The following is an 18760-nucleotide window of genomic DNA, read 5'->3' as shown; positions in this document are numbered from 1 at the left end:
AGGGTCTTCCTTGCCCCTCCCAGCTTCTGGTGGCTCCTGGCAATCATTAGTGTTCCTTGGTTTGTGGTAGCATCACCCCCCCCATCTCTGCCTCCGTCCTCACATGGCCTCTCCTGGGGTTTCTCTCCTTCCTCTAAGTTCATTGAACTTCGGGCCACCTTAATGCTTTATGACCCATCTTAAGTTGATTACATCTGCAAAGAACTTATTTCCGAATAAGGTCACACCCACGGGTAGCAGGGGTTAGGACTTCAACATACCTTTGCGTGGGGACACAGTTCTACTCACCGTAGTGTCCTTCCTATGTCCCACCCTCCACCCCGACCTTTGCCACTTCAGCAAACACCAGCCTGACCCCTGACTTGCCGGCAACCTTCATCTCTTGGCCTGAGAGCTTTTTTCTTGCCACTGGAACCTCTTGTCACAAGTGCAACTAACACTGCTTCAAACCCAACGTCTCCGCCCCCAGTGGAGCTCAAGCAATAGCTAATGGAAGTTGGTGTATAAATAATCCAGTCCCCGTACCCCTCAGGGGGATAACTCTGATGCTCGCCCTGGTAAAAGGCCTCCAGAGTACTCTGGGGGTACCAAGCTCCAGCTGCCCACAGCGGTAGCTGGAACCCACCCTTTATTAGCTGCTTTCCCTCCTCTGTCTCACTTTCCAATTCTCCATGTTTCTCTTTCACCTCCCACAAGCTTGCACCTTATTCAAGGGTCCACTGCGGCGGGAACCCACAGAAGACAATACTAAGCACTCAGCAGTCCTTCGTCTGGGACAGGAAGGCAGGAGAAGGCACAGCCCTGTAGGGCTTAAAAGCAGGCATCTTCTTGAATTACCAAAAAGGCATCTGCTGCAATCTGGCTGCCGAAACACAGACACTGGGAAAAGCGTATGTCTGGGAGTAGGAGATTCACGTTGGATTAGCTAGCTGTGTGGTTTGGGGCAGGTCACTTAACCTCTTTGTGCCTCCATTCCCCCTCTTTAGAGTGGTGATGGGGGACCACACGACCTATCGAACCCTTTGTGTCTCCGGGACCCTGGAATCCCTGCAGCCTGCTCCTCCCCACCCCCAACTTTTAACAAATTCTTTGCCTGGTTCATCCATTTATTATAACATTTGTTATTTATTAATGTTTTTGAGGCAGAGAAGGCATAGAAACTGGGGTTTGTCTCTGAGGGGCAGGCTCATGTTTTTTGTATGGGTTCAAGAAAACATGGCATGATAACACAGTGGAAAATTTTATCACTGAAAAAGAAAAAAATGATTTTCTTTATCCTATTTGTAACTGGTATGTTCTCGTATTTGGCAACAAGATAAAGTGGGAATGTGGACTGACTTAGGGGTCAGGTGATCTGGGTTGAATGCCAGTTTTGCCTCTTATGAGCTGTGTGATGTGAGAAACGTTTATTCACTCATTCAGCAAATACGTATCATGGCTGTGGGCCAGCCAATGTCTGGGATGTTGGAGTCACTGGTGAGCATAAAATGGCAAGTTCCTGCCTTCTTGGTGCTTGCAGACTAGTGAGAGAGAAAGGCATTAATCAGATAACCACAGATAGACTTACACACCATGAAAGGAGCTCTGAAAGATAAGGACAGGCTTCTACGAAAGTGATGAACAAGGTAAGGTCTGCAAGATTTTGAAGAGAGCTCAAACATACTCACCAGGGAGACAAGATGTAAATAGATGCTGGTGTCAGTCAGATAAGTGCAGTGGAGGAACAGCTTTTCAGGCAAAAGAAACAGCACATGCAAGGGGGAGGGTATAGCTCAGTGGTAGAGCATGTGCTTAGGTCCTGGTTTCAAAACCTCCAGTGCCTTCATTAACTAAATAAAAACCTAATTAATGTGCCCCCCCAAAACCCCCCCCCCAGAAACAGCACATGCAAAGGTCCCGGGGTGGAAGGGAGCCAGCACATCCTAGAGCTAGTTCTGGGTGTTGTTTACTTTTCTGTTTAGAAACAAATATTTTAAAATGCCTATTCTCCAGGTCACTGTGAATATCCAATGAAATCCTGCTTGAGAAAGTAACCATCAAGCACTTCCTCTTTCCCGTTTTGGGAGAACCAGACTGGGAGGGCTCTGAAGTTCCACATCCAGGGGAAAGACGAGTAGGGGGAATTGGGTTATAGGTTCCTGGAAAGTGATTACTTTACGCTGCCTCTTTATTGCATGTGGGTCAGGTGCCTTTTGCTTTAATGTGTTGATTATTCTGATTTCATGCTGAAGATCAGGGTAGGCCTTGTTTCTTGGGTCTTTGTTTTAGTTTTGAGAATCAGGAGTAAATTACATCGGCTCACGGACAGACCTTCTTGCTGGACTCCTGGGGCCTCAGCTGTGCAAAGCTGCCCTCTGCTGGCCAGAGCGAGAGGTCGGGGGAGGGTACCTCTTAGGGAGGGGCGGAACACAGGGCTCTTTTCTCAATTTGTGGGTGGAGATGGAGCCTCCACTCTAGATGGTCAGGCTCCCCTCCCTTCCCCTTTCTCTCCCTTTCCCTTCACCCATCAACGCACTGCACATCCATGCTCTCACTGGGATCTACCCAGCAACCCCTTCACAGAAATGAGTCAGGAGTTCAGGGTGGTCCAATGACCTTCCCAAGGTCGTGAGCAATGAGACTGGGCCAGCTTCATGGCCTGCCACCTGTGCACAGGGCTTTGTGCTCAGGGGAACCCTCCCCTTAGAAATTCTTAATAGTTTTGAGTAAAGGACCTGCATTTCATTTTGCCCTGGGCCTCGCAAGCCAGGTGACCAGTCTTGTATTTCGCGTTGGTATTCAACTCAGATCTACTTCATTCCAAACCCCACGCCCTATCGCTGCCCCCAGCCCATCACTCTTTCTCAAACGCACAACTGTCATATATCTGTTTAGCCCCCAAGACGACTCTTCTTTACCTGTAAGACGACGAAGCATCTCATTTCGCACTGCAGGGATTCTTAACGCCGGCAATACACACCCGGAAGAGGGAAAGTTGGGAGAAAATACTGATGCCCTGGGCAATCCGCCCGCAGCAATAAAATCAGAACTTCCGCAGGTGGGGCCCCAGCACTGTTATGTGCACAAATTTTCCATGTGATTCTAATGAGGAGCCAGGCTGGATTCACGACGGTGGAGGGCCTGACCTGGTGTCTGGCGTTCAATGGGTGTTTAATAAATATCCTCCAATTTTTTCGAGTCATGAATTGACCAGAAGGCTCAGGTTGAGCGTTAAACTGAGTTGTGAACAAGAGACACACTTTGGGTTCTGTGTTTGTGTCAGAATAGGGCTCGGAGTTTTTCAGGCAATGGGGGACCTACCTGAGTTGGCTGGAGGGGAGGGTGGTTCAGTGGGAAAGGGAAGGAAAGAGTGGGAACCACTTGGGAATTAGAATCTTCCTAAACTGAATATTTGGTTCCCTCTTTGTGGGAAATAGCACCTGATCTGATTTTAGCCGCAACTCTGCCCCATTCTCAATTCCAGTGCTTTGAGAGCTGGTTAATCCTAACCCGGGTCTCGGGGGAAGGACTGACCTAGGCCTGGCCAATCAGATCATTCCATCCCTCTTGGCTACCGTGATTGGTTCAGAGATGGGCACGTGCTCCAAATCAGACCAATGAGAGGCAACCCCGGGACTCTTCCAGGGACTCTTGCAGGAACTCTGGCCTGTGAAGCTCTTTCTGAAGAGCTTCAGGGTCAGCACCTGAGAAGACTGGATGCCATCTGGAACTGCTGGTGTTCATTTCACCATGATGGTGGGAGCCAATGCAGAGAGAGCAGAGCTGACTGATGGTGATGAGGACCTGGATTCAGCCAGGACAAACTCCCATTTACAAGAGTCAACAAATGCCCTTTCTTGCATCCCTGAGTGATTACTGGTCACTCGTAGCTGAAAGCATGATGGCGATAAAAGATGTAAATACCCTGAACAGAATTCCCTGTCCCTTGCTTGGTGACTCACCAGCAGCGATTTGTGGGGGAACTGAATATCCAGCCCAGAGCAAAAAGAGATATGGGCACCCAGGGGGCGCTGGTTTCCTGGTCTCAGGTAGACAGCAGTGGAGCCGAAGTTTCCCTTAAGCCAAAATGACATCCTGAGAATCTCTCTCCCCCATCAGGCCACTGCGGATCTTTAAGACTGACTCATCAGTGTCCACTTTCTCTCAGACCACAGCTTTCTATTATACAAATACATAGCACCATCAAATGTTTACGGAGCCATCTACTTTCTACCAGGCTGTGTTTGCAGGTCAGCCCAGAAAAGCCAGTACAGCCAGTCACACATTTTTAGAACTGTGAGCTGCAGGGTATGAAAGCATTCTTTTTATTTGTCCATTAAAATTTTATTTTTACTTAAAAGGTTGCAAGAAAATTTAAACCTATTGCACACTTTAAAATACAGATAGGTACCAGGGGGCCACATTTTACTGCATCATGAGATGAAACTGACAAAAAGAAGAGACATACATCCTTTTGATTTTGGACGCTGGGGTTATGGGGAAAGATGGACATTTCCCCAGGGATTCCAATGGCCATGCAGGCCTCTTGAAGGCTTTGCATGTTGACAACGCAGGCTCTTTTTGAGGACAGGTTTCTTCTGAGATGTTGACACTTCTCAGAGAGTGGCTGGAACTTTCCTCTTCTGGCGGCCTCCTGCTGACTGGTGCCACATCAGATCCCTTGAGTTAAGCTAAATAACGAACAGGCTATGTCCTAATGGAGAGACAGCCAAGCCCAGTGAAATTCCATCATCTCCACGTTTAGCACAATATTTAGTATGAGAAATTCAACGTTAAGCCTGAAATGTACGACCTGATGAAGGTCAAGGGGCAGAAAGCAAAGCAGGTAAACAGAATTGACGGTGAGGTCTTCCAAGGTGTGTCCCTGCAGCTCTGGCCTTTTCCATGCTTTGCCAAAGGGCTCTCTTCTGGAAACCCCTTCTCTACAGCTGCTTCTTGGGAATTCATGCTGGACATTAGTGGGCTGAAAGTTATCATAACTCCTGTAGGAAAGAAATCTGTGCATTCTGCTTAGTGCACTGTTTCTCCAGCTTAACCTCTGAACTTTTTTTTTTTGAGGAGCAGCTATTTTTAGCCACTCTTTCGAAAACACCTGCTTGAACATTATATTGTTTCATGTTTCTGCGACAGAATTATCCTTTACACAGAAGAGGGACATGGTGTGCAGCTTTGCCAACTGTATGCAGTGGTTCACGCTGGTCCACTCCTGGGAGTGAAGACAGGAGTGACAAGGCAGCTTGAACTTAAAAGAAATTCTGACATGAGCCTTCTGATTAGGTTTGTCTACTTACAAGTGGGGCTACTTAGTTTATTCGAGAGTTCCAGCTAGCTCTCTCGTGGCCCATTTGCCTAACACGTGCATACCTGCAAGGGGCCGGGACTTGCGTTAAGTTTTCCAAAGGGAACTTGAAGATAAGTCCCCAGAGGCAGAGGCCCCCAGGGTCTCTCTCTCTCTCTCTCTCCCTCTCTCTCTCTCTCTCTCTCTCTCTCTCTCAGACAGTGGGGGAGACAGACACACAGCAAGGAGTTTGAGCATAATGTGACAAACATTAAAATAAAGGCATGTTTAAAATACTTTGGGGATCACAGATGGAGGAGGCTCCCTCTTTGAGAGAACTGAGGCTATTTTTGTCTGAAAGGGAATAGTTGAGTTGAGGCTAAAAGATTGAATAGGAGGTTACCAGGCAGAGATGCAGGTTGGGCTGGGGACATATTTCAGGGGCAGTGAACAGGAAATGTGTTGGTGCGGGATGGGTAAGATTCAGATTTCAATTCCCACAGGTGGGTTTTTTCATACCAAGCTATCCCCGGACAGCCGCTGGGTGTCCCACAATTCAAGTCAGTTCTGATGCTGTCTACTCAGAGACAGCATTTGATTCCACAGGTTAAGGGTCGATTCCTACGTGACCACCCTCCATTTCAGGCTCCAGTCACAAGTCCAGGTGGTCTGCAAACAAGAGTCAGAAGCCTCTCATGAACTTTAGACTTAATTCCCAGTTGAGTTGCTTATGAAAAAGAAACACCTTAATCTCTCCAAACCAAATCAACCCTTGATATACTAGTCTTGATTTCTTCTAAAAAGCTGGTTGTACAATGCTAAGCTAGTCATCTGAGAGAGTTTGAATGAGCTCATGGGGTCTGGGGAAATAAGGGAGTGTTCAGTGCTTCAGGGCCAAGGGGTAGATGTCAAGTAGAAATCAAGGTGAGCCCAGAGTGTGTGTCAGGATCGGGGACCACGGTGACTGTACAGAACCAGCTGCACCAAGAAGCAAAGAGAAATTGGGCCCTGGTAATGGGTGGGTTGGGATGTGGGCGCCAAGGAAATGCAGCCGAGGAATATGATGCTCTAACCACTTTCAAAAGTGTGAAAATCTTTAGGGAAATCAGCAAGTAGGGACTGAAGGGGGAGGGGATGGGGAGAAGGAGGGGAAGTGGGAGGGGGAGGAGCTCGGTTCGGGGTTGGGTGGAGGGAGAAAGAGAATGGATGAGGACAAGTCCCACCTCGTACCTTCCTGCCTTGGACGGGGCCTGGGAGACTCCCATTCAGGTCGGGATGGTTTGGACCACAAGAAACTGCGAACCTTCCATACGCAGGGTTCTTCTTCTGGGTCCAGAGGTAGATGGCAGGCTCGTTCACGCTCAGGGCCGACTTCCAGGGTCCAGACTCTTTCCATCTTGGTATCTTCCCACTCTGCTGTTCCAGCTTCACGTTTGCCCCCTCCTGCTCCTAGCAGGGCTCTTGCAGCTTTGAGCATCCTCAAGTTCAAGCAAGATGAAGAAGTGGGGCAGCCGCCGCCTCTGCCCCTCTTAGAGGAGAGGCAATGTCACCTCTGAGCCGCCAGGCAGGATTTAGGGAGCTTCTCCTCAGTGCCTGTATCAAAATGCAAGGAAGCTGGAAAAGTGCGCGCTTAGCTTTCTGCCTCTGTGTTGGCGAATGTATTTGCTCCCAAGAGCCACAACCAACGACCACAAACTGGGCAGCTTGAAACAACAGAAATCTATTCTCTCACTGTACTTGGGGGCCAGAAATCCAAAATCAGGGTGTCCGTGGGGTTGGTTCCTTTCAGCGGCACTGAGGGAGGACTGGCTCCCTGCCTCTGTCCGAGCCTCTGGTGTTGCCACGATCATTGGTGCTCCTTGGCTGGCAGATGCATCCTAGCCAGCCTCTGCTATCAGCCGGTGCTGTGCCTGCCTGTCTCTGTGTCTCTTCTCCTCTTCTTAAAAGGACCCCAGCCTGTGGATTGGGACCCATCATAATCCAGCATGACGTCATCTTAACTTGATTACATCTGCAAAGACTATTTCCCAATAAGGTCCCATTCTGAGGTCCTGAGGTAGGACTTCAACGTATCTTTTGAGGGGACAGAACTCAACCCATAACAGAGATGGATAGGGAGAGAGGGTCTGGGGAGTGCTGTTCAGCTGGTCCCCAGATGTGATGCTTGGACACTGTGTGTCAGAATGGAGGGGCAAGGCAAGGAACCACAGAGCAGCCAGCCTGGAGCCAGGACGTAGCAGAACTGATAAATTAAACATCCCCAGAACTGCCTACCTCCGGACTTCTCATTTTAAGAGGTCATTAAATATCCTTACTGTTAAAGCCATTTTTAGTCATTGCTTGCAACTGAAGGTATTCTAATTTTTTTATTATCAAAATAAAATATTTGACTGTAAGTACTTGAACTCAGCGCCTTGGTTTTGGGCCTCAGCATTAAATCCTTTCCTTCCTCCCAATAAGTAGAAAAAAAAGTCATGCATTAGTTATTTCCTTTGGGATGGATGACTCACAAGATAAATGAGAAACCTATTTTTTTCCTCCAAACAGCACATACGATTTTTTTTCCAGTACATGAACCTATGCTTAAAACCCTCCAAAAGTTCTTTTGAAATGTAATTTATAGATACCTTGCTTGTTATTAGTAAAATCTTGTAACTTTTACAAGTTAAATTATATTTCAATACATTTATGTATTACAGAATTAGCAACTTCACATGCTAACCTGCTGTGGGAATAGAAAAGAAGCGTGCCGGCCAGATTAAAAGAATGTGTCTTCATGAAAATAGAGATAAATGAACTAATAAATTACTAGTTTTTAAAAAATAATCTCCTTTTGAGTAACTTAGCCTTCTGGTAAAATATTTACCATGCTCTTTAAAACCTTTTTAATCAACTGAAACACTCAGGAAGCCTTAAATGATGGCACAGCCTTTTGTCGGCTTAAGAGTAGAAATGATTTTTTATTGAAGTGCATTTTAATAAGAAGCAAATTGATTTAAAATGATTCAAGGCTTCGTGAAGTGAGGGCTCTTCAGGCTCAGCTCCTTGGGCCGGAGGGCGAACTCCTCATTTCACGGGGCCGGAAAGGTCACGCGCTATCCTCAAGCTCTGGTGTTCTGGGTAATTAAGAATCAATTCCCTTTAAATTACCTTAGGATGGGCCTGGCCCCAGTGACTCAGAGGGAAACTATTTCCCCTGCTGCCTCATTCCTCCATGCAGTGTTTTCCCGCCTAAGTAGGAAGTCACATAAAAAAATAAACAACTGGAGAACTGATCTCAGGTCCCTGGGAATCTGCATGTTAATCGATGCCCCGGCAGGTGTCATGTGCTTAGATTAGTCTGACCCCCAAGCTATTGGACAAGGAAGTTGTCACCCTAAGGCGCCGGGTCTCACGCGGGAGGGAGATCAGAATCTCTTGGAGGGTGTGTTAAAACTCGGGTGCTGGTTCCCCCTCAGGGTCTCTGAGTCAGTGGGGCTGGGGGGGCTGGGCCTGGGAACATGCATTTCTAACAAGTTCCTAGGTGATGCTGATGCTGTTGGCCTGGGGACCCCACTTGAAGACCCACTGCCCTAAGGTAACTGACTTTGAGGAAGAAATGTTTTCTCCATGTATGTAAGAACAAAATAGTTGTTAGTTCCCAAGGAAGAAAACGCTTAACATTTCACTGGTGTTAAATACGGCATAAAGCAGACCTAGAACCACATCAATATAATTTCAAAGAATTCTTACCCAGTTTACTACATTACTTAGTACAAAAAAAGACTCCGTAAGTTCTGAACTTGCCAAACAGTAACTTGTAAAAGTAGTTCTAACAAATCTGGTTCAGAGTTGTTCTGGAATACAGATGAGCTTGAATAAACCCAAGACATTTCTGGCAGTTCATGGAGAGGAAAATGTTCGCAGTCAGTGATTCCAGAAAGACTGGCTCAGCTGTGCCAGGGGGTCCTTCAGGCTCTGCTTTTCCTTAGGAGGGCAAGGTTGAGTGGCAGGTCATTGTGAAGCCTTGTCTGTCCTTGAGAAAATGAGATTGACCCACTGAAAGACTCTTACTGTATTTCCTTTCAATGATGCTGGCAAAATGCAAGTTTCTGGTCATCAGCCTCTCAGACAAAGGATTCTGATAGAAGGTCTGGCCACAGTGACGAGGGCTCATGGATCCCAATGCTGACCCGTGGTAATCATAAACTTTTTTGAAATTCTGCTTGCAATACAAAGTAATTTTGACAGTTGGTTTCAAGAGTCTTTCTCTTTAAGATTCTTAATTACGCCCAGTGAACACAGGTTCTGATTGAGGGGCATCTGGATTTGGAGGGCATCAGAGCTGACTGCCTTATCAAGTGGGAGGTCTGACTTTTTTCTTTGGAATATCATTTTTGCAGATTTTCTAGCCTTGCAATCTGTGTACCAGGCCAGTCTCAGGCTTCTGTTCCACAAAGAATCTGGGCCCATCCTTTGCTCAATAGGACCTTGGAGCAGAAACAGTCAAGTGGTCTATTTCCATGAGAATGTATCAGTAGAAGAAACAACCATATCCTTCAAATCTCCAGAAATGAATTTTCTGATGATTAGCCCCAGCGCATTAAAGTTAATTGGGTTTTCCTTCTGCATAACAGGCCTGTAGTTTTAAGATATTTAATATTTAAAATTTCTTTCTGGAAACACTCGGTTTTGATGGCAATTTCTAAAGACCCATTAAAGGTAAGAGGTAGTAAAACTACAGTAATGGTTTAGGAATGGGTTTTTTGAGGGCTGACTAGAGGGAGAAGGATTCTAGCTGGAAAACTTTTCGATGTCAATGACCTTTGAGTATCTGAGGAGCTGAGATGCTGCAGGCGAAAGCCCCTCCCTCACCCGATAAGCAGGCAGGACACCTTCTGCAACGGTTCTCAACCCTGATGCTAAGACAAACCCTGTTGTCAGGGTCCACCTGCGGGGATTCTGAAGCAGGGCATGTGGGTGCCACCTGGTCAGGAGACTGTGATGTGCCGCCATGGTTGAGAGCCACCTGGCTTCTTATTTCACCATCTCCAGTGTTACAATTTATAACTGAGAAGCTACACCTAAGCAGTCTGGAACCAGCAGCTTTCCCTTTCCATCTGGATAGAACCCCAGTCCAGTTCTCAGTCTCCTCTCCTCTGAGGGGCCGGGAGCTATTAGAAGACACCTGATACCAGGCGCAGTTGAATCCTCAATGGGTTAAGCGGGGGTTTCTCCATCTGGGCACTGTTGACTCTTGGAGCTGGATCATTGTTTATGGTGGGGCCGCCTTGTGCTTTGTTGGGTGTCGAGCAGCACCCCTGGTCCTCTGCCCACCGGATGCCAGTGGCACTGAAACATGAGCATTCACTGGGCTCAGCGACGCCCTGCGCCTGGTGCCTTGCTGAGGGTTGTGTTAGGTATGGGCACAGCAAGAGGAACAACTTTGGGGAAATGCTGTCTTCACTCTTAAAACAGAGATGAGAGGAAAGGAGCAAGGCATACCTTTCTGTGGGATACCCTTCGGTGGTGCATTCTGCGTCTTTGATGGTCTGGCAGGTGTGGAATTCAGTCTCCCTGGGGCAGCTGTTTCCTTGTGAGACAATCTAGCCTCCTTTGCAGCTGAATTCTTTCAGACGGCTCGATCCTAAACTCTTTTTAACTATTTGGAAACGATATTACTTCTTTTGGAAAGTAGACATTTTGCCACTGATCCATATAGTTGGTTAAAAGGCATCCACAAAGTAGGAAAGCATACACATACAGCCACGATTATTACCACGAAGCAGCGGAGCATCTCTGTGAGGTTTACACACGCAGTTTACGTATGTGCATGTGAACATGCTTGGCTTTGCTCAAGGAGGGACCAACAGCAGTGGCCAGGGCCTGTGGAAGCAGATGTTCTGCATCTATTAGACACAGACCTCATCCTAGGCAGGTGTCTGAGGAGCTTCCAGGCGCCTCTCTCGGCGAAAGCCTCAGCGTGAGGGCAAAGCATTAGAAACGATTCTTTTCTAACAGACTCAACCCGACCTGTAGAAACAAACTCCTTTCCTATTTCCAAAGTGATTTGTGAGGTCAATGAGTGATGTTCAGTCACAATCCCTCTGGTTTTCATTTTTGGGCACTGACTCACAGCCCTCTACCCCCAACCCGCTTTTCATTCATTGAAAGAGTTTTTAAAGAGGCTGCAGCTAAAGGCAGACCCTTAATATCACTCCCAGGAGACAAGGTTCTAGGTGATGGATGCATGGGTACCTTAAGACCTTTGCACTTTTTTTTTTTTTTAAACAAAGAGACTTGATAAGATAGTAAGCAAAGAGGTCACTGGGGGAGGCAGTCTTTTTGTCCCCCAAGGTGGGTCTCAAGGGATAATTTTTGTGTGAGAAATGACAGGGCTGTTAGCAAGGAAATCACTGTGAAAACCAGTAGTTAGTATTCCCTGCGGTTTGTCAAGGCAGACATTTGAGAAACCGAACTGGATTTGTTTCTACAGTTGTTCTCAAATAACTGATTGGGGCTGGGGGTGGGGGTGGGGTGGAAGAAGATAGTCCAGGAGCATTTCTACCAGCCCTGAATAGTTTTAATTCTGAACAAAAATTCACATCAAGCCTGTTTATTATTTAACTTAGGTCATGCTTAATTGAAAATGCAAAATCAGCCTTTTGAAAACGAATTTCAAGATCCACCCAGGCAGTGGGGTGCTGATTCCCAAACAGCCTGGGACGTGAGGAGCTGGAAATCTTAGCTCTCATAACCACAGGCAGGAAACAGCTGTGACACCTCGGTCAATTGTCACCCAGCATTGGGTTCTGTTTAAAACGGCTGATCAGATAAAAACCTAACTCAGGGCTGTCGTGAGGATTAAGCCAAGTGACGTAAACAAAATGCCAGCGCAGCACAGTGGTTTACAATGCTTTCATAGATGCTCTTAGTTATGACTAATCGTTAACTGTTGCTAGTTAATTCACAGGGCTAGATCTGACAACATATTGTGCAAATTCCTGTTTTAATTTACTTAAAATATATAGACTACAGAATTGAAAAAAGGAACATAAATATCCACATAGGAAACTTTCCATTTACAAACAGAATGTTAAGTTCATTCTAAGTGGTTTGTTGGACTCTATGTCCCCACAGCAATGATGTTGTAAGTGCTGTTACGATTCACAAAGGCAAATGAAACTTTAATTACCTGAAACGCTGTACGTTTGTTCTGATAAGGTCAAACATGGTGGCACTTTAGCTAGACATGAAACAGTATACAAATAAACTGATGAAATAATATTAAAGCATTTAAAACTCCTATGTCTTGAACAAAAGCAGGATTAACTAGAGGCCAAATGAGGAAGCTGATGGGGCGTCTGGACTTAGCAGATGAGGGCATTTAATCACATCTAAGGCTGTTCTGCTTACTGCAAGCACATGCATGCTAGCTGGAGTCCTTAGCTCTAAGTGGGATCTTCACTGGCCTATAAATGAACAAAAAATAGTTGGAGAATAAGAGGGGTAGACAGATATTCCTGCACAGAAAGATTATGCCCGGAACTAGAAAGAGGCAATGCTGACCTTGAGAGAAGCCTTCACAGAGCAGAGACTCCAGGACCAGCAGGGTGTCCCGAACCCTGGGGGGAGGGTCAGAGGGGGAAAGAGGTGTTTCTCTGGCAAAACCAGGCTGTGCTCAGAAGGCTGAGCCTGATGGGGAGGCTGTGGCCGGAGCACCTGGGTGCGCGGCGCTGTGGTAACTTACAGGTACCACGTTCTGCACTACCTGGGGACCCTCAGGTTGAGGGAAAGCACAGATGATGTGAAGGCTTCCCAGGGTCACAGAGCCCATTTCACAGGAGGCCAAGGCTGGGTAAGTGTCAAGAGAGCACTTGGAGTGCAGTCTAGGAAGTGACCACAGGGCTACTGATTGGCTTTAACTAGTATCTCCGCAGGTGCATTTCACACCTTACGCTGGCTCAATGAGAGGTTAATTAGGTGCTGAGTATAAAAAAAGATCCCTGGCCAAATAGCTTGGAAATTGGCAGATGAGTTAAATCCCCTTTCTGCTCCATGGGCTCAGAGCCTTTCTGGTGCTAATTTGCACTGGGTGAATCGCCTCCACGGGCAAGATTCTACCTCCCAGTGAGTACAGACCCTTCTCTGCTGGAGCTTCTCCAGGGATAAGCGTCCTAGGGGGTACACCTGGCTAAGGTTTCCCTCTGGACCACATCAGACGTCCGCTCCTTCACCATCATTGGGTGAACCCATAGTCGGAGGTTCCCTGCTCCTCTGCCTCCCTCTTGGTGGCACGGTCCTTCCCTCCCGATGCCTCCCACCCCGTTTTGATTCCAGCTGATCATCTGAAAGGGTATGAAACATGGAAAACCAAACAGATATTTCTGACACAAAAAAAGTGCCAAGAGCAGGATTTCAGGCACCTTTATTCATGGCAGGTATTTTTGGTCAGGGGAGCTTCCTCTGAAATCTTCCAAGGATGCCAACTCCTTCCATCCCGACTGTCCACTTGCCATCTTCCAGGCTTGGGAGCATCCCACACACAGCTTTGTCCGGTCTTTAGAGCCCAGTCCACTCTGGGTGCTCAGGGCTACACCTCGCAGCACGACCCACTGGCCCAGCAAAGGAGTTTCTGCAGCTTAGTAATAATAGTGAGTAATTCATCTTATCCCAGAAGAAACTGACTCCTTTGTGTTCCCCATATAATTTATAAATAGGACAAATTATTTCTTAATACTATTATATATTTGCAATACAAACAATCAAGACTGGTAACATAGGAAACTTTAAAAAAATCATTCTGTGTTGACTAGGGATTTTCCTCTAAAGCACTAGTTCATCCCTCCACATCTTCAGTTTTCTGTACACAAGATCCCCCTGCTGTGACAGTCACAGGGTCTCCCTCACAGCAGGCCTGACTCTCAGGCCTAGCACCCCTGTTGCTGCAGGAGTTACTGTCCCTGTCTTTATTCATCAATAATAAAACCATTACTCTGCACGAATTTAGGTAAGAAACAGTTTAAAGAAAAAGTCTTTCTTAAAAACTCAAGCCTACTACAAGTCATTTATCATTTTCGAGCCAAGCAACTGACAAGGGCTTAACATGGTCTGTCTCCTTTTTGTTTCTTCCCAGCCAGCAGCTCACAAGTTGAATTAAAAGAGTTGAACAATCCTGCCAGATTTCCTATGGTAACTACTGTAGATGGACAACGTAGGTCCTACTAAAGTATTCAAATTTCATGCAAAACTGTAACTACTGAACGCCTCATTACATCAGGCAATTCTGTCATTTTCTGTATTCAGAAGTTCCAACACTAAAGTGGCAGTAGTTACTCTTTGTTACTTTAGCATCTGACCTCAGGGACTCAAGACATAAAATCAAGATTCAATTCTGAGTTTTGGAAACAGAGCAGTGTCAGATACTTATGAATACACAATCTTAAACGTTTCTAACCACTTGAGAAATATCACCAACACACTATTTGGTGTTCGCTCAACAGTCACCCTGTCTGAGAACCCTAACTATAAATGTCTTACTTCACAAAATCTAATTACAACCGAAGGATCCACTATGTGTCTAATAAAAAAAATTACATAGCAACTTTTATCAAATAGCAACTACTACAAAGGGAATGATAGAGAAAAAAATGACTTCACAAAAATACACTAAAAAATTTGACAATTATATGCAAGAACCGCCAAAGTTTTAGTGTTTAATAGCACAACTGATCAAGGTCCAACATGTGAAGTTACCATGTTCAAGAAACATGGGAGCTGGGGAGGGAAATCACTCTATAAACTAACTAGATAGTACGTGGTAAGAAGAACGCACACTTTGTAATATAAAACCTGTCTACACATAGTAGTTAGTTGCAAAAAGCCGTCTTCTCTTGGCTTGTACAAAGGGTGTTCCAGATTTCAGTGTAAATGAGCGACCTGCTGAAAAAGGAAAAGCCATCAACGTGCTGTTCATTCTATAAGGACAAATAAAAACAAGACAGAATTAACAACTAAATATCCCTTCAGAATCCTCTATTGAACTAAACATATTTTCTCTGCACCATATTCTAGCAAAAACAAGATGGAAATCTTTACAAAAAAACTTGTCAATCTGTATCCTATTCCCACTCCTTTCTCTGAATTAGCCTCGTATCTGGAAATTCTTCTACCCTGCACTTCTCAACAGGGTGTTCTTATTCACTTGATGGGGTTTCTGACGGCTGCATGGTAAGACCAAGAGAAGCTCCTAGGGCTGGCAGGACACTGGCCATGTCACCTCTACAGAGGGATCAAGATGACAACCCTCACAAAACAACTCTGTGATTTACTCACAGCCAACCAACCAATCCACTGTTAAGATAACAGCAAATTTAAAAGTCTTTTACCTCCCAAACCTCTATTTATTTTCTTGGACTTCAAAGCAACTGTATTTCATAGTTACCTATAATTTGGTCCAGCCAGCACATGCTGAGGAAATAAAAAAGGAATTTGGTGTCTTTTACTGTATATTCTGCGTGGCATTCTAGTTACCTAAACATTCTTGGTAAACTTTACTTTCATGGGGAATTAAAATGCTAAAAATGGGATGGGAGAAAAGGGAGTTTAAAGGCTTATCCTCTAAATGTCCATTGACAGATGACTGGATAAAGAAGTTGTGGTATATTTATACTATGAAATACTACTCAGCCATAAAAAAGAATAAAATAACACCATTTGCAACAACATGGATGGACCTAAAGATTATCATTCTAATTGAAGTAACCCAGAAAGAGAAAGAAAAATACCATATATCACTCATATGTGGAATCTAAAAAAAAAAAGACACTATGAACTCATCTACAAAACAGAAACAGACTCGCAGACATAGTAAACAATCTTATGGTTACAGGGGAAAGCAGGTGTGAGGGGATAAACTTGGGAGTTTGAGATTTGCAAATGTTGGGCACTACATATAAAAAGATTAAAAAGTTTCTTCTGTATAGCACAGGGAACTATGTTCAATATCTTGTAATATCATTTAATGAAAAAAAAAAATAAAGGCTTATCCTGAAGAAATCCACTCTGGTGAGAATAAGGCTGTCACCTGTGTGTCTAGCTATCTTCCTATAATGGATGTTTTTGATTTTAGTCTTTCTTCTGATATCTGTAGCTGAACAATGGAAATTTAAATCAACTCTAGAGTGAAGGCTTCAAGTGACCATAATCTAGGTCATCTAAGTCATAATCAGTCATCGCCCTGGCATGTACCTATTGCAGGGGGTGCTCCCCAGAGAATCCTCAGAATTGACGGCCTTTATCAAGGTGGCAATGTGGGTGTTTGAGTTATCTGTTTGAAAAAAACCAAACCTATTGAAAAATCTGCCAGGGATGAGAATTTTCAGGCCAACAAAATATATTTGCTTTAGCTGTAATGAAATAAACTCAGTGGTTATTTAATGTTAACCAAGGGTCTTAACATTAGAGATCCAGGTCTAATTGATAAAAGAGGGAAAATAAATTTTACATAAAGAATTAGTTTGGCATGGAAAATTCAAAGCCTGGAGTCCACAGGGGTACCAATAAAGGGATGCTTGTTGGGTCAGGGCCCAGGGACAGATCTGAAGAAAATCTGACTACATCAAAAATCACACTGAGTGCACCACACTTCTACCGCTCCCCCTCACCTTCAGCTCTTCTGTGTGGCAGGGATCTTGTTTTCCCCTTCCACTTCTTCCACCCCGGCCTGGGTCATGAGGTCTGCAATGTTTTTCTCCAGGTCATCAATGCGACTACTCATGTCGTCAAGTAGGGAAGCTAAGGACCATGCAACAGCTCCCATTTCTTACTCCTCTCCTCCAGGGCCCTGCAGACTACGGCCTTCAACACAGCGACGTAATGAAAGTGGGGTTTTCCAGCTTCCTTTGGATATTGTTAGTATCTGGTTAAGAGCCCTGCCCTTTGCTAGTGATGGGACCTGAGCAAGTTCTTTCCCTTTTCGAAGCTTCCCGTTTCTTCAACCCCCCAAAGGTTAACACTACCATCTCTCCCTCAGGTGAGGATCAGAGGAGAGATACACATCAAACACATAGCTCACAGTCCACAGTCAATCATACCCGACAATACTATAGATAGACTGTAAGTTCCTCGTAGCCAGGGACCTAGCCTAGCTCAGCTGTGATCTCCAGCTCTTGGCCAAGCACTTCTCAGAGTACCTCCAAACTCCGTAAAAAAATTTGATAAATGACTGGCGGAAGTTGGCCTGCAAACCACCCACTTATAGACACCACCACCCAGAAAATGGGATTCAAAGACCCCTAAGAGGCTGACTACAAATAAAGGATATTTCTTCCAATGATCTGGTCGGACATAGTCTGAAATTTATCTTGCATCTGCTGCAGGAGTGTCTGCACCTATGAAACAACAAAACACAACACCCTACGCTCATCCGAGTCACCTTCACGGGATCAGGACAGGCGCCCTGGTCCCAGGGAGAGGCCAGGATCCCAGGTTCCAGCCCCAATCCTCCGCGGCTCCGTGGCCTTCAATTTCCCTGTCCCTGGGATTTCAGTTTCCCCACCTGTCAAATCAGACTTGGGGGGCCCGCTGCTTTTCACAATTTGTTGGGTCTTTTGGGAGCTTCGGACGGCTCCGAGACACCGGGTGTGAGGGAGGACTCGCCGGGTGGGGCGCGCAAGGCCGAGGGGGTGGGGACGGGAGCTGGCGGAGACCCGGCGGTCAGCGAGCCGAATGGGGCTGCGGGGGGTCTGGCCTGCGCGCGTCAGCAGAGGCAGGGGCTAAAGCCATCGGCCCGGGGCTCAGGGTGGCGAGGCCTCGGCCATTGAAGCCTCTAGAAACGGGGCCTCCAAAGACCGGCCCCAGCGGCCGCTGAGGGGACGCCTCGGTCCGCGGGCCTCGCCGGCGCCGCCCGGGGGTGCCGCGGCCTCGGGCGCTCACAGCCGTCCCTTACCACAGAGGTGAGATCCTGCACAGTCTTGGGGTCAGTCTCGGCCATCTCCCCGGTGCCCAGCTTGGCGGCGCTGCCTCAGACCGTCACCTACACTTCCGTTTGTCTCCGCAGACGCCCCCAGCAGCTTCTTCTCGCGACCACAGAGGCCAACTGCGAGACCGCGGGGTGTTGTGGGAGCTGTAGTTTGCGTCACGCGACGGAAAGGCCTGAGGTCTCGCGCTTCCGTTCCGAGGCGAGGCTCCGCCCCTCCTCTCATTGCCTCGCCGGCACCACCCAGCGCGCCCCGCCCCTTCTACTAAGCTCCGCCCAGGACACGCCCACCACACCCCGCTCCAAGCCCCGCCCCGGGAGGAAAACTGAAACGCAAGGAGTGGCCTTGCTTTCTTGCCAGGCTGTCGTTAAAGGCCGAGCTTCCTTTCTCGGGCGCCTGCGAGGTGCCAAGTCCAGACCTGTGTCTCCCCTTGCTCTTCAACAAAACCCCACAAATCCCGAGAAGGGAGAAGAGGTCGGGTTCCTGGAGGAGACTCTGAGGTCTCGGGGTGAGGGGCGTGCCC

The 18760-nt window shown here is 46.6% G+C and overlaps 1 protein-coding gene across 2 annotated transcripts; it reads right to left on the bottom strand.

Annotated features, from left to right (window-relative positions):
• Positions 1 to 13668: 13668 nt before the first annotated feature.
• Positions 13669 to 18363, bottom strand: HSBP1 (heat shock factor binding protein 1). 2 transcript variants are annotated; one of them, XM_014558599.2, is made up of 4 exons: positions 18207 to 18363; positions 17583 to 17649; positions 16924 to 17044; positions 13669 to 15199 (listed from the first exon to the last, which is right to left on the bottom strand). In XM_014558599.2, the coding sequence occupies exons 1-3, from the start codon at positions 18249 to 18251 to the stop codon at positions 16926 to 16928; spliced, it is 231 nt and encodes a 76-aa protein (XP_014414085.1). In that variant the 5' UTR covers positions 18252 to 18363; the 3' UTR covers positions 13669 to 15199; positions 16924 to 16925. The 2 variants fall into 2 exon arrangements, with proteins under 2 accessions (XP_014414085.1, XP_006184020.1); XM_006183958.3 differs by having other exon boundaries at positions 13669 to 15196.
• Between the last annotated feature and the right edge of the window lie 397 nt (positions 18364 to 18760).

The sequence above is a fragment of the Camelus ferus genome, chromosome 9 (genome assembly GCF_009834535.1).
Source record: "Camelus ferus isolate YT-003-E chromosome 9, BCGSAC_Cfer_1.0, whole genome shotgun sequence".
Classification (NCBI taxonomy): domain Eukaryota; kingdom Metazoa; phylum Chordata; class Mammalia; order Artiodactyla; family Camelidae; genus Camelus; species Camelus ferus.
The sequence above is the reverse complement of the archived record's forward strand: the minus strand, read 5'-3'. Positions and strand labels throughout refer to the sequence as shown.

Excerpts from the sequence above, each read along its gene's own strand:
- HSBP1 (XM_014558599.2), bottom strand. The coding sequence starts at position 18,251 with ATGGCCGAGACTGACCCCAAGACTGTGCAGGATCTCACCTCTGTG. Across the intron at positions 17,650-18,206 it reads TGCAGGATCTCACCTCTGTG|GTGCAGACACTCCTGCAGCA; the intron begins GTAAGGGACGGC and ends GTTGTTTCATAG. Across the intron at positions 17,045-17,582 it reads CGACCAGATCATTGGAAGAA|TTGACGACATGAGTAGTCGC; the intron begins ATATCCTTTATT and ends TAGCTTCCCTAC.